The sequence below is a fragment of the Trachurus trachurus genome, assembly GCF_905171665.1.
Source record: "Trachurus trachurus genome assembly, chromosome: 10".
In the NCBI taxonomy this organism is placed as follows: Eukaryota; Metazoa; Chordata; class Actinopteri; order Carangiformes; family Carangidae; genus Trachurus; species Trachurus trachurus.
Genome location: NC_139894.1, coordinates 36,182,568 through 36,195,102, shown reverse-complemented (window position 1 = coordinate 36,195,102; position 12,535 = coordinate 36,182,568). Strand labels below are relative to the sequence as shown.

Here is a 12,535-nt window from a genome sequence, read left to right as displayed (position 1 = left end):
TAATGCTTTTCTCCGCCGATTCTCTCGATTTTTAGTCTGCATCTTTAACATTTATCTGCACACAAATAGCCTACTGTAGGAGACTATAAATTAACATACTCCATTATAAAATGAACTTAAACCCTTTACAAAACCTGTACTCTCTGTATGTAAAAAAGGCTAACAAATGCACATTGCACAATATTTTAAAAAAAATCAACAAAAAAAATCGACCTTCATTGATGGCCTGGCACCATTGTTTCTTTGAGAGCTCATAGTTCCTTTATCATCCTAACAGAAGACCCTGCTCTCTAAACTGTGGTCTACTGCTGCTGGCTCCTTGAGTTTCTAAGAGGAATGGGAAACCCTCATCTTCCTGTGGAACCCGCTCCAGTCTGGGATCAGGACTGAGGCACACGCCCTCTCAGGCTTAAACCTGATAAGGCTGATAGAGGTGACTCATGTGAGTCCTGGCCCAGCCCATAGTTATGCTGCTATAGACCTAGACGGCTTGGGGAACTCCCATGATGCATTCCCATTCATGACTCTCTCTCTCTCTCTCTCTCTCTCTCTCTCTCTCTCTCTCTCTCTCTCTCTCTCTCTCTCTCTCTCTCTCTCTCTCTCTCTCTCTCTCGCTCTCTCTCTCGCTCTCTCTCAAATTCAAATTCAAATTCAAATTCAAATGTGCTTTATTGGCATGACAGTTAAAAGAACTATGTTGCCAAAGCATTAGGAATCAATGACACAATACATTGGCTCCCAGTCAGCTACACAATAGATTTTAAAGTGCTGCTACTGGTTTACAAATCACTGAATGGTTTAGGTCCAGAATACATGAATGACATGTTAGAGTATAAACCCAGTAGAGCTCTGAGATCTACTGACTACTGGTCTACTGGTCAGATAGTGGAGCTCAGAGTTCAGACCAGACATGGTGAAGCAGCATTTAGCTGTTATGCTGCACACAAGTGGAACAAACTACCAGCAGAACTGAGATCAGCCCCAACTGTGAGCACTTTTAAATCCAGGTTAAAAACATTTCTCTTTTCACGTGCTTATAGCTGAGCTCTTTTTAAGAACTTTAAACTTTATCTATTTTCTTTTATTTTACTTTTATTTGCGCTTGCTTTTACCTCTGTTTTTAGCGTTTTGTTTGTTTTTATTCTGTTTCATGCTTCTTTTTTAATGTTTATGTAAAGCACATTGAGTTGCCTTGGTATGAAATGCGCTATATAAATAAAGATGCCTTGCTTTGCCTTACAACTCATGAAACCAAATATGTACAACAATATACAAATAAATAAAAAGTATACATAAAATGATTTACCCTATGCGTGTGTGTGAGCATGCATGTGTGTGCTGATCAAGTTCTCTCTCTCTCTTATACATAGTCTAAATCAGGGGTTCTCAACTAGTCTCACTCTGGGCTCCACATTTTCCCATGGTCATTAAGTCGTGATCCACGTTTATAGAATTCAAACCAAGATAATTTTTTTTAAAGCCTTTAAAAACTCATTTTGCTCTTTATTGAGCAAAGTGCATTTCAGAGCACATGAATGAAACTGAGGAGGACCATGACAACTGCATGCACAAAAGTGAATAAAAAATATCAAACTGCACAAAATGGAGACCAACAAAATGATATACAGTATTTGACTTCTAATGCATCTCTGCATTCAGAGCATATTCACAAAAGTGAATAAATATCAAATTGCACAAAATAAAGACCCACAAAACAAAACAAGATTCACTGCATTCAGAACACATTAATGAGAAACTGATATCTTTGTATTCAGAGCAAATAATAAGAAAGTGAGGAGGAGCATTACAACTGCATGTGTTCACGTGTCTCGTGTGCGTTTCAATATAAGTTATTTTTCAAAATAAAAGACATGTCCAACATCAGATGTGCATTAAATATTATTTACTTTTTTGACCAGCTGTCCGCGACCCATCCAGAACGGGTCCGCGGCCCACTTTTGGGTCCCGACCCACCAGTTGAGAACCCCTGGTCTAAATGACATGAAACTCAAAAAATAAATAATATGTGTGTGTGTGTGTGTGTGTGTGTGTGTGTGTGTGTGTGTGTGTGTGTGTGTGTGTGTGTGTGTGTGTGTGTGTGTGTGTGTGTGTGTGTGTGTGTGTGTGTGTGTGTGTGTGTGTGTGTGTGTGTGTGGTAAGATTGGGCATCATTAGACTGTTGCAAGTTGTTATCTCTCTCTCTCTCTCTCTCTCTCTGCTGCCCCCTTCCTCTGGTCCTGTGCCAGATGCAGGTCTTTCTGCCTCTGGACCTGAGAGTCTGGATCTGTGACTGTGGACCATCTCCTGACTCATGATCCTGCTCAAAGCCCCGCCTCTGCAGCCTCATTAATAGTTCATTTACAATTCTCATTTTCTCTTATCATTATCACTGTCCTAGTTCTACTCTATGATGATAACCACCGCTCAACGTTCTTCCTGCTTAATCCTGACCAATCCAACTGGTGAAGGGAAAGAGCACAAGCCAATCAGGAGCAGGAGCAGGGCATGGGGGTGGGCCAGAGCCAGTTTGACAGGTAGTTCATAAAAGGAAAACATGATGTGTGAAGCATACACCTGTTGTCCACACACTGGGAACCATGAAGTCAGCTCTGCTGCTGTTGTCCGTCCTGCTGCTCTCCGTCTCTGGTGAGTCCAAAGTTTACACTATAGTGATCACAACAATCTAGTCGTCCAGTCTGTCTTCTTTTCAGACATCAAGACAAGACAGAGCTAAAGACCAGAAGGAAAAAAGTCAAAGTCTCACCTGCACTGCTTTGTTTTGGTTGGTTTGGGACTCATTAAGAGACAAACCGATCGTATGTTTAGTCAGTGTAGGGTTATACTCCAACATGACAAACAGCTATAAAAGTTAAAATGTAAAAATCAATCTGGTGTCATTGTGTTTTCTCTTTCTGTTGTATATTGTTTATTAAAAGACGTGAAGGAAGTAATGGGTCAGCTGTGGCTCAGACGTCATCTTCTCACGGTTGGACCGGTTTACACAGCTGACTTTATTTACCAATCACACACACAGATAGCAGGGTTTCTGATAATAACACGCACACACACACACACACACACACACACACACACACACACAGACCGTCAGTCAGCCATGGTCACACACAGCGGTTTGTCCAGTTCTACCAGCTGGAATCAGAGCTCCATTTCTCTGCAGACATGTTGTAGGCTACTTCACCAGGAAGTGTCGGGTTCAACATTGTTCCCCACAAACACAACAACAGCAACAACACAAAGAGCAGGAGAAAAAGAGGAACTTGAGAGGGGAAAAAAAAAAAAAAACTGGTAACAGTCTCACACAATGGAATGGTTTTCTATGAGGGGTGTGACCAGGGCCGTTGTATAGGGGAGAAAGGTGATGATAACTCTAGGGGCCCATAAAAACCCCATGTAGTCTAATCTTTGTATGACTGATTTATTCTGCGTAAGACCCTGACTAATACACATAGTACACTGTAAAAACTCAACATCCTTCCAAGAATATTTGTCTTATTTCTTGTCCAAATGTCTCATTTCTAGTCAAAACTAATCTCTTTCCACTTAAAATAAGACTCATAACCTAAAAATTAACTTGTTTTTAGATCATTTTCACTTATATTCACAATAAATAGAAAAATCTGCCAAAGTAAGTTTTTTGTGCTTGTAATTAGGAAGAAAAACTTGCTCCACTATCAGATTTATTCTACTTATTCCAAGTGAAAATATGCTTGAAAGAAGTAAAAAAGTGTCTAAAAACAAGCTGCTTTTAATATGATGAGTCTTATTTTAAGTATAATGAGATTTGTTTTTACTAGAAATGACATTTTGACTAGAAATAAGACAAATATTCTTGCTAAGATACTTGAGTTTTTGCAGTGTAATGCTGCATTAGCATCAAAACAAAGAAGGCTAAATAAAAAACGATAATACATACGTAGTCTAAGAAAAAAAAGGAAAAGTTAGGGGGAGGGGCCCACTTTAGTATTCTTTAAGGGGGCCCAGAATTCCTATCAACGGCCCTGGGTGTGACAACTGATATTATGTGTTTGTGTGTGTGTGTGGGTTGTGTAGAAATATTTCAGGGCTCAGATGTGTCTCAAGTTAAGGTTTGGGTGTGCAATATGTCAATGGGTGTCCTAACAAATATAATACATCCAATGTGTGTGTGTGTGTGTGTGTAGTCTTGTCCCAGGAGGATGAGACTCCAGCTCCAGAGGCTGGAGGAGACAGCGAGGAGCAGCTGTTGTCTGGAGAGAAAGAAGCTGGGCCTGAACCCAGAGAGGTGAGAGACCACAGGACATTTAACTCATCACCAAGTATATGGAGCTTTCCATCTCTGGCAATTGGAGGAAAAAAGAAACAGAAAAAAAAAGATAAATAAATAATCATTATAATAAAATATCACTTAAAGAAAGGAAGGAAACTCTCCAGAAAGGTGCCTAAACTTTTGCTTCATCAGACTGTAGTAACAAAATGAATTTTCACATAGATGGGTGACTAACATAATACTTTGGGAGATATTTTTCTCTGAATTTATTAGACTTGTGTTCAGAGATGGACAGAGTACTCGACGACCCCAGTACTTGAGTAAGAGTACAAATACTACTGGTCAAAATGTACTCTGTTACAAGTAAAAGTAGCTCAGTCCACATGTTACTGGAGTAAGAGTAAAAAAGTACTTGCTTTTAAAGGTACTTAAAGCAGAAGTAAGCGATATTTTTGTGTTAATATAAGTCTTAAATAGTTCTATCTTCCGACAGCAATCACTTATATAGAGTGTTTGGTCTGAAACACGGGTCTGTCAGTCACTCTGCTCTGCTCTGAGCCGAGGAGAAAACTTTCCATGTATCCTACAACCTTTATCCAATGAGGAGAGAGAACGGCATAAAGGGGCGGTCCTCTCTGTGTGTGCAGCCAAGGGATGCGCGTGAATGTGGTGACGTAGGGACGAGGACCAATAGATCCATGACGAGGGCGGGGGCTGCTAACTCCGTCGGCTGACAAGACGTTATGGTGCGTTCAAGGCAACTCGTAACTCGTGTTTTTCCGACCTGTGAACTCGTACCAGTTCGATCTGGTACGAGTTCACGGGTCGGAAGTTACGAGTGGCCGTTATAGTGACTATCACAGGCAACAGGTCGGAAAAACACGAGTGGGTTACCTGGAACGCTACTAAGTCGTAAGTTGTGACTTGTTTCAAAAGCCTGCCTGGAACGCAGCATTAGCCAAAACGACCGGATCACTTACTTCTGCTTTAAGTACAGTACTCAAGTAAATTTACTCCGTTACTGTCCACCAATGGTTGTGTTCTTGCACTCAAATAAAATGTGAAACTCATCACCGAGGCAGTTATCGTCACAAATGTTACAAAACCTCTGACTTCTATCTCAGCCTTTATTCCTTCCAATGACTTTTGGTATTCTGGTGTTGTTCACTCTAAAATTGCAGATGACCTGTCTAAACTGTTTAGACGCAGGTACTTTTCTAATTTAAACTCTTGTTTAAGCTCTATATTTATACAGTTGAATGGGACAGTGCATTATTGGACATAAGAACATGTAATTATTATAACAGGATGCCAGTTTCTGTCTGTAGTCCCAATAACATGAAAACAGTTCAAACAATACAACATTAGGCTACACATAATTAAAAAAAAGTACACAAAAGGCAACAATAACAATGAAAAACACATTGAGAGACACATCATTTGTGTCATCATTTAGTCCACAGGTAGGGGTTCCGTTTTGGGTAATAAAGTGCATAAGTGCTGGGTTAAAGTGACAAGTGCTAAAGTGCAGTAGTGCTTAAGTTCTGGGTTGTATTGCACGATGCCATAAATTAACATTTATCTAAAGTGCCAGATAGTATTGCACCAGGCCCTAAAGTGCAAATCAGTTTAAAGTGTCAGATTGTTTTGCACGATGCCCAGCACACCCAGTTGCCCATGCAGAAGTGTGTAGATATTGCACAAAATGTCTGTATTATGCAAGCACGACTAAAACCAGAATAGCATACACAAAAATATTGTGTACAATTAACTGAAATAAAAACTCAGATAGTGCCCCAGCAGTTGTGTTATATTACAGGTTACAGGTGGTTGCATGTCTGGTTTGTGTGTAACCATCATGCTTTCAGTTTCCCCTTGAACATGGTATGAGTGCTGCTCTCCCTGATTGTGACTGGGAGGTTGTTCCAGGTTTGCCCACCTTTTATAGATCAAACGTTTTGGCCAAAGGTCTGTGTGATCTCAAGGTCACCTCTTGAGCCTGATCTGGTACCAGGTCCTGTCAGACTTTTTTTGTGGATGAATTCTTTAAAGGGACATTGTGTAACTTCTTCTGTTCACGAAAATCGATTATTTGGTTCAAAAGTCTGTTTTTCATTAATCAGTAATCCCCCCCATCAACAAAGTGAAGTGTTCCTTTCAGCTCTGAATCATTCATATCTCCATGGAGCGGGTAAGCTCGGTGCTGCTGCCATGTGGTGTCTCCATGTTTTTACGTTCAGTGGCAGCGTGACGGTAGGAAACCACGGAAACTCAGCGGAGACACCGGAGCTGTCGGCTCAGGTGGAGGTGGCGTCTGTGAAAAGTCACCGCGGTAACGCAGTGAGGACTGTGAGGACTGCACCTGAATTCAGGTGCAGTTGGAAAAACGGCCGTCGCTAACAAACCAGATGTCATTTTAGTCACAGAAGTGGAGAGAAAGCCGGTAAAACGCGGGTCAGGTCAACAATACCACATCGCCATGACAACATATTGTCACGTGTATTGTTTTGCCTCGTGCTGACAGACCACTTGTTTACATAGAGGCTTGTTTATGCCGTTACTGTCGTCCGTCTGCCATCTAACCGATTTCACATGAATGCAGCATGAAAAATACGACTGAGTTGCTTGCGACCTACAACCGCACCACTAGATGGGAGGAATTCTTACACAATATACCAGGAGTTGGAGCTGGTCCATGTAGACTTTTATATATGAAACAGGCATTACTTTCAAGTTTTCAAAGTCTATATGTCACATGACGTCATGCTAGCAAGTTTTTGAGAGAGCCAAAGGTACGACAGAGCTCAGTCATCCAGTGTCTGGCTAACCTGCAGACCACTGCTCCGTGTCGTCATCCTATCCATCCAACCTGTTATCTAACTAAGAGCTTTGTATCTAAATCTGCACTGATTTGAAAAGGTGAGGTGTTGTAATGGGAGGAGGGAAACAATGCTTTGTAAAGCAGGTAGCCTATGTGTGGCAGCCTGTTGTGTGTGTGCCAGTGCTGTTGACTCTTGGGCTGACATGTGGAGCAGCACAATAGAGACGGCTCGGTTTCAAGGCAAAGACAGTGACGGTGAGGAAGAAGAGAATGGTGTGAACCGAGCAAAGCTGCTCTGCTGCCAGGTGTAGAGCCTTGGTGACATTTCAAAGCAAACATCCAAGACAAGTTCTTATTGGTGGTAAATGTGTTTAATATTCTGTGGAGTGCCTTAATATTACAGATCTGTGACTTGAGAGGTCATGGCGCAGCATCGTACCATGGGGTCACATGCTTCTAGTTGGATGACTGTGGTCTGTCATACCTTTGAATAGAATAGAATAGAATAGAATAGAATAGAATAGAATAGAAGTACATCACAGTACAGGCACATTGGAATTCTTGTGTGTGCATCTCTGAGCATTTAAAAAAGTAAAAAAAAAAAAAAAAAAAAAAAACTATCGTTCAAACTATCAAACTAGGCGGTGTTGATCAAATATAAATCCAGATTCTGTTACTGCACTACACATTTCCCGCCTCAAATGTTTTCAGAAACATACTTTAGTGTGTTGTTTAACTGTAAAATGAGATCGTTTGTGACCCGGCCGCCATGTTGGAAACGGCAGAGCGAAACTCAAGCTCGGCACTACGTCACATAAACGTCACATAGTCCTGCCCACTCGCCGGAGCGCTCGCCGGTCCGATGTGGCCGGAACCGTCGCCGCCGGAGTTGGTGTGTCTGTACCATAACCCCGCATCTACCGGAGCCGTAGTGCGTGTTAATCACGCCGTAGATGAGCCAACATATGAGACGTCTTACCGCAGAATAAACGACGCGAGCCGCTCCGGTTCTCCTCCACTTTCTGACGTCGGATCATAAAACATGAGGACCGGAGACAGGCGACCTGACCGGGACAGACTCCTCTCATGAACCGCTCCACACGTTCACAATCACTTCATTTACCATCGGCTCCATTCTGCCACATTTCCTCCCTCTTTTCTAACTTTCACTTTGTAATTCTTCCCTTTAGCTTTAGCGTTAGCAGCAGCTCAAACTACATGCTCACAACAGCAAGCTGTGTAGCCTATTAAACGACAGAGCGACAAGCCGCTTATTTCTACCGTGTGATATCAAGCAAATATGACCAGTAACCGATAATAGAACACAATCTTTTTTTTCATGATCTGGTTTTATCTCCCAGCCGTATTTGCAGCTCAGTGGAAGCTAACTGGCAACCCGGAGGCTGAAATGCCACAGACGCTGTGACAGGGAGAGAGCGCTGGGTGGCGACACATGCCAACCATAGAAATTCAAAACATAAACATGATTTGCGGTCCGCAAAACATTTTTTTTAATGCGAATATCTTGGTTGTAGGATTGTTGTTGGTGAGTTCAGTATGTTATATGAACATTATTCCTGAGTCTCTGTGACATATTAGGACGATTTTACAGCCAGTTGCTTTAGATTTCTTACATACTGTACCTTTAAACAAGAGTTCAAATTACAAAAGTATGGATTGTGTCCAAATCCAAAGTTTAGACAGGCCATCTGCAATTTTAGAGTGAACAACACCAGAATACCAAAAGTCATTGGAAGGTATAAAGGCTGAGATAGAAGTCACAGGTTTTGTAACATTTGTGACGATAGCTGTCTTAGTGATGAGTTTCATATTTTATTTTAGTGCAAGAACATTGGGGCATTGAGTGGTGCAGTGGGTTGAGCAGGCCATCTGTAGAGACTGCAGTCCTCACTGCATGCGGCCCTGGTTTGAATCCTGCATCGGGCGGCCCTTTCCTGCATGTCATTCCCCCTCTCTCTGCCTCCCCATTTCCTGTCTCTCTCAACTGAACTATCTAATTAAGGCACGAAAAGCCCAAAAAATATAGGCTAGGCTACTTAAAAAAAATAAAAGAATATAAGTAGCCTATTATACATTTCAGAAAAAAATATCTCCCTAAGTATTATGTTAGTGGCACATCTATGTTAAAACTAATTTTGTAACTACAGTCTGATAAAGCAAAAGTTATTTAAAAGTTAGGTGCCTTTCTGGAGAGTGCCCTTCCTTTGTTTAAGTGATATTTTGTTGTCATGATTATTTATTTATCTCTTTTTTTTTACGTTTCTGTTTTTCTCCGATTGTCAGAGATGGAAAGCTGCTCGGTTGATTACTGATATTGTCTTTTTTGTGCTCCATACCATGTACTTGGTCGTGAGTTAAATAAAAAGTGAAGTGAAGTGAAATCTGGCCCATGTGTAACGGAGGTCCGTGGGTATAGTCACAGTCGTGACGTACCAGTAAGAAGTGACAGCGTGTGGCTGTTAGCGGTACTGAAGTTAAACTCACTCACCCATAAAATACGCTAACCCACTTGCAAAGTGGTCCTTGACCTCTTGGTGAAACGGTTAGCGTCGTTGCCCGCAGTGCGGGAGACAGGACAGGCCAGAACCACATCGGTCACACACGTACAGACTGCCACATGCCACCACTCTGACACACTCACAGCCAGACTCTGTCCACATGTGGAACCACACGGGCCACACTTGGGCCTATAGACCGAATCACCTTGTTGTTTACAACTATTAAACCAGCACGTAATTTGAATGAGAACAGTAGTAACGAACGAGAGTTTAGCTATATATATCATATTTTTCACGCCCTATCGCCGTTTAGACAAATATGAAATGATTGAAGAAACATTAATATTTCTCTGTGTGTGTTTTTTGTTGCTATGTGTTGTATTCATTCCGTTTGGGGGAATCACGGTGTCTAGAAAGCATCAGTGGCTGCAGCTGACAGGGACGGCTAACGGCTGTAGCTAAGCTAACGGCGGTAGCTAAGCTAACACCAGGACGTCAGCTGTTAAAACCCTCCCGTTGTCGGACACGACACGAAACTACTCCAGTTAGCTCAGTCATGTTGTAACTCAGATATCCGCTGGATAATTTCTTTTTTTATGGACAGTTTGTTGAGTCACTGAGTTATTAAAGTTAAACAGGTAACCGTTAGCCCGGCTAATCTCTGATAACCATGACTAATTACAAAAATGTGCACACGTAAATAGTAATGTTTGTCCAATCATTGGTTTTATAAACTTTACAAACATCAGATTAGTCTAACAGCGATATGAAAAATGAGATAGCGAAACTCTCGTCCGTCACTATTGTTCGAATGCTGGTTTTCTACCCGGAAGTAGTTGTAAACAACAAGGCAATTCGTCCTATAGGTCCTATGTTTATTAGTTTATTAGTTTATTAAGGGACAGTGTGCAATGACATTAATCATTTGCAGAAAATAAAGAGGTTGCACCAGATTTAGCTCACAGCTAGTTTCCATCTGCAGTCCCAACACAGAAAACACAGACCACAAACTACTCTACAAGGCTGATAGGTCTACATAGAATGACACAAATAGACAGTAGACAACACATAGACAATACAGTTTCCACATCTAAAAAATACCAGGTCAAGTGCAATACATTTGAGAAAGGTGTAGCCTACCCTATCCTATGTGATCAATGGAAAGAAAAGCTAAGTCATAGGCTACATGATACAAAATACGATACAACATTTTCCAATCTCCAGTCATGTTGGCTGACAGGTTTCATTTTGATGTCTATTTGTTGAAGGGCCAGAGTATGATATACTGTAGATATTTTTGACTTGAATTGTGTGGGTGTGGTGTCATCACTGGCTTGGCATGCAAGGTTATGGACAAAACAATGAAAATAATCAACTTCATCAGAGGAACCAGGCACAGCCTTCTCTGCTAATCTGTTTTGGAATCTCAAGCTCCTCATGAGTTATTTCTTTTAGTGGGCAACCTTTATCCAATGAGGAGCGAGAACGGCATAAAGGGGCGGTCCTCTCCGTGTGTGCACGCCAAGGGGACAGTTGCATAGGCTGAGGACGATGCGCGTGCATGCATTGCAAAAACTAAAAATCTTTCCAAGAATATTTGTCTTATTTCTTGTCAAAATGTCTAATTTCTAGTCAAAACTAATCTCTTTCCACTTTAAATTAGACCCGTCACCTAAAAATGTACTTATTTTTTAGATAATTTCACTTGTTTCAAACTAATTTTCACTTGAAATAAGTACAAAAATCTGCCAGTTGTAATAAGAAAGAAAAACTTGCTCCACTATCAGATTTTTCTACTTATTTCAAGTGAAAATCTGCTTGAAGTAAAAAGTGTCTAAAAACAAGCTACTTTTTATATGATGAGTCTTATTTTTAGTATAGGCTAATGCGATTTGTTTTGACTAGAAATAAGACAAATATTCTTGGTAAGATTTTGAATTTTTGCAGTGTGTGGTGACGTATGAGGGCGGGGACTGCTAAATCCATCCGCTGACAGGAAGTTAGCCAAAACGTCCGGATCGCTTACTTCTGCTTTAAGGAAGGCCCTGGTAGACGCATCTTAATAATTTTAATTCTATCAGCTGTTTTTCTTTTGTGTGTGGCAGGTTTGTCTTATTATGTGTTAACACTCCGGTTCCAGTTTATTAGGTACAAAGTGTCAGACTGATCCAACAGTAAGACACAACTCCAGAGACGAGTTCCTGTGTGTGTTGACTCTGCTCTCACTGCTCAGTAACCATGTGACCACTTGTCTGTGTCTAGGCTGATTGTGAGCAGTATGAATCAGGAGCCTGCACCAGGCAGTATGATCCAGTATGTGGCAGTGATGGAAAGACTTACAGCACCGAGTGTACCCTCTGTGTTGATAACAAGTATGTACGACACACTCACACCTACATATGCACACATACAGTACAACTCAATCTACAATTACATGTACTGTTTGTTTCTACAGAGAAAAGAAGATGAATGTGAAGGTGGCATCCAAAGGGGAGTGTTAATTGACTGTTGCAGACAATGTGACACACACACACACACACATGAACCAACACACACACACACACAGCACTCACTTCTGGCTATGTTATTGGCAGATCACATCTATTTCCTGTATCTTGTCTCAATAAAGGTTCTGACAGCACCAAGTCTCCTGTCTGGTGTCTCAAAAGAAAAGATAAATACAATCAAATCAATGATCAATGATCATTATTTTCAAGAAGATTCTGCGACTAAAAGTAAAGTAAGAGTTTGTGTTTTTGGGAGTACGACAGTGAAAGTTTACAAAATACTCAAGTAACGTACAGATATTATAAAAATATACTCAAGTTTATTTTATTTGCACATAAAATGAATGAGAATAGTAAAAGTTAAAGAAAATATCTCCCCAATTGTCATCTTCAGAGACAGAAACAGAAATTAATTACATAC

General features: G+C 41.0%; 1 protein-coding gene across 1 annotated transcript; it reads left to right on the top strand.

Annotated features, from left to right (window-relative positions):
• The first annotated feature begins 2,354 nt into the window (after positions 1 to 2,354).
• Positions 2,355 to 12,248, top strand: LOC310992471 (serine protease inhibitor Kazal-type 1-like). Its single transcript, XM_083980530.1, has 4 exons — positions 2,355 to 2,646; positions 4,182 to 4,282; positions 11,870 to 11,979; positions 12,063 to 12,248. The coding sequence occupies exons 1-4, from the start codon at positions 2,598 to 2,600 to the stop codon at positions 12,106 to 12,108; spliced, it is 306 nt and encodes a 101-aa protein (XP_083836656.1). The 5' UTR covers positions 2,355 to 2,597; the 3' UTR covers positions 12,109 to 12,248.
• The last annotated feature ends 287 nt before the right edge of the window (positions 12,249 to 12,535 follow it).

Excerpts from the sequence above, each read along its gene's own strand:
- LOC310992471 (XM_083980530.1), top strand. The coding sequence starts at position 2,598 with ATGAAGTCAGCTCTGCTGCTGTTGTCCGTCCTGCTGCTCTCCGTCTCT. Across the intron at positions 4,283-11,869 it reads CTGGGCCTGAACCCAGAGAG|GCTGATTGTGAGCAGTATGA; the intron begins GTGAGAGACCAC and ends GTCTGTGTCTAG. Across the intron at positions 11,980-12,062 it reads ACCCTCTGTGTTGATAACAA|AGAAAAGAAGATGAATGTGA; the intron begins GTATGTACGACA and ends TTGTTTCTACAG.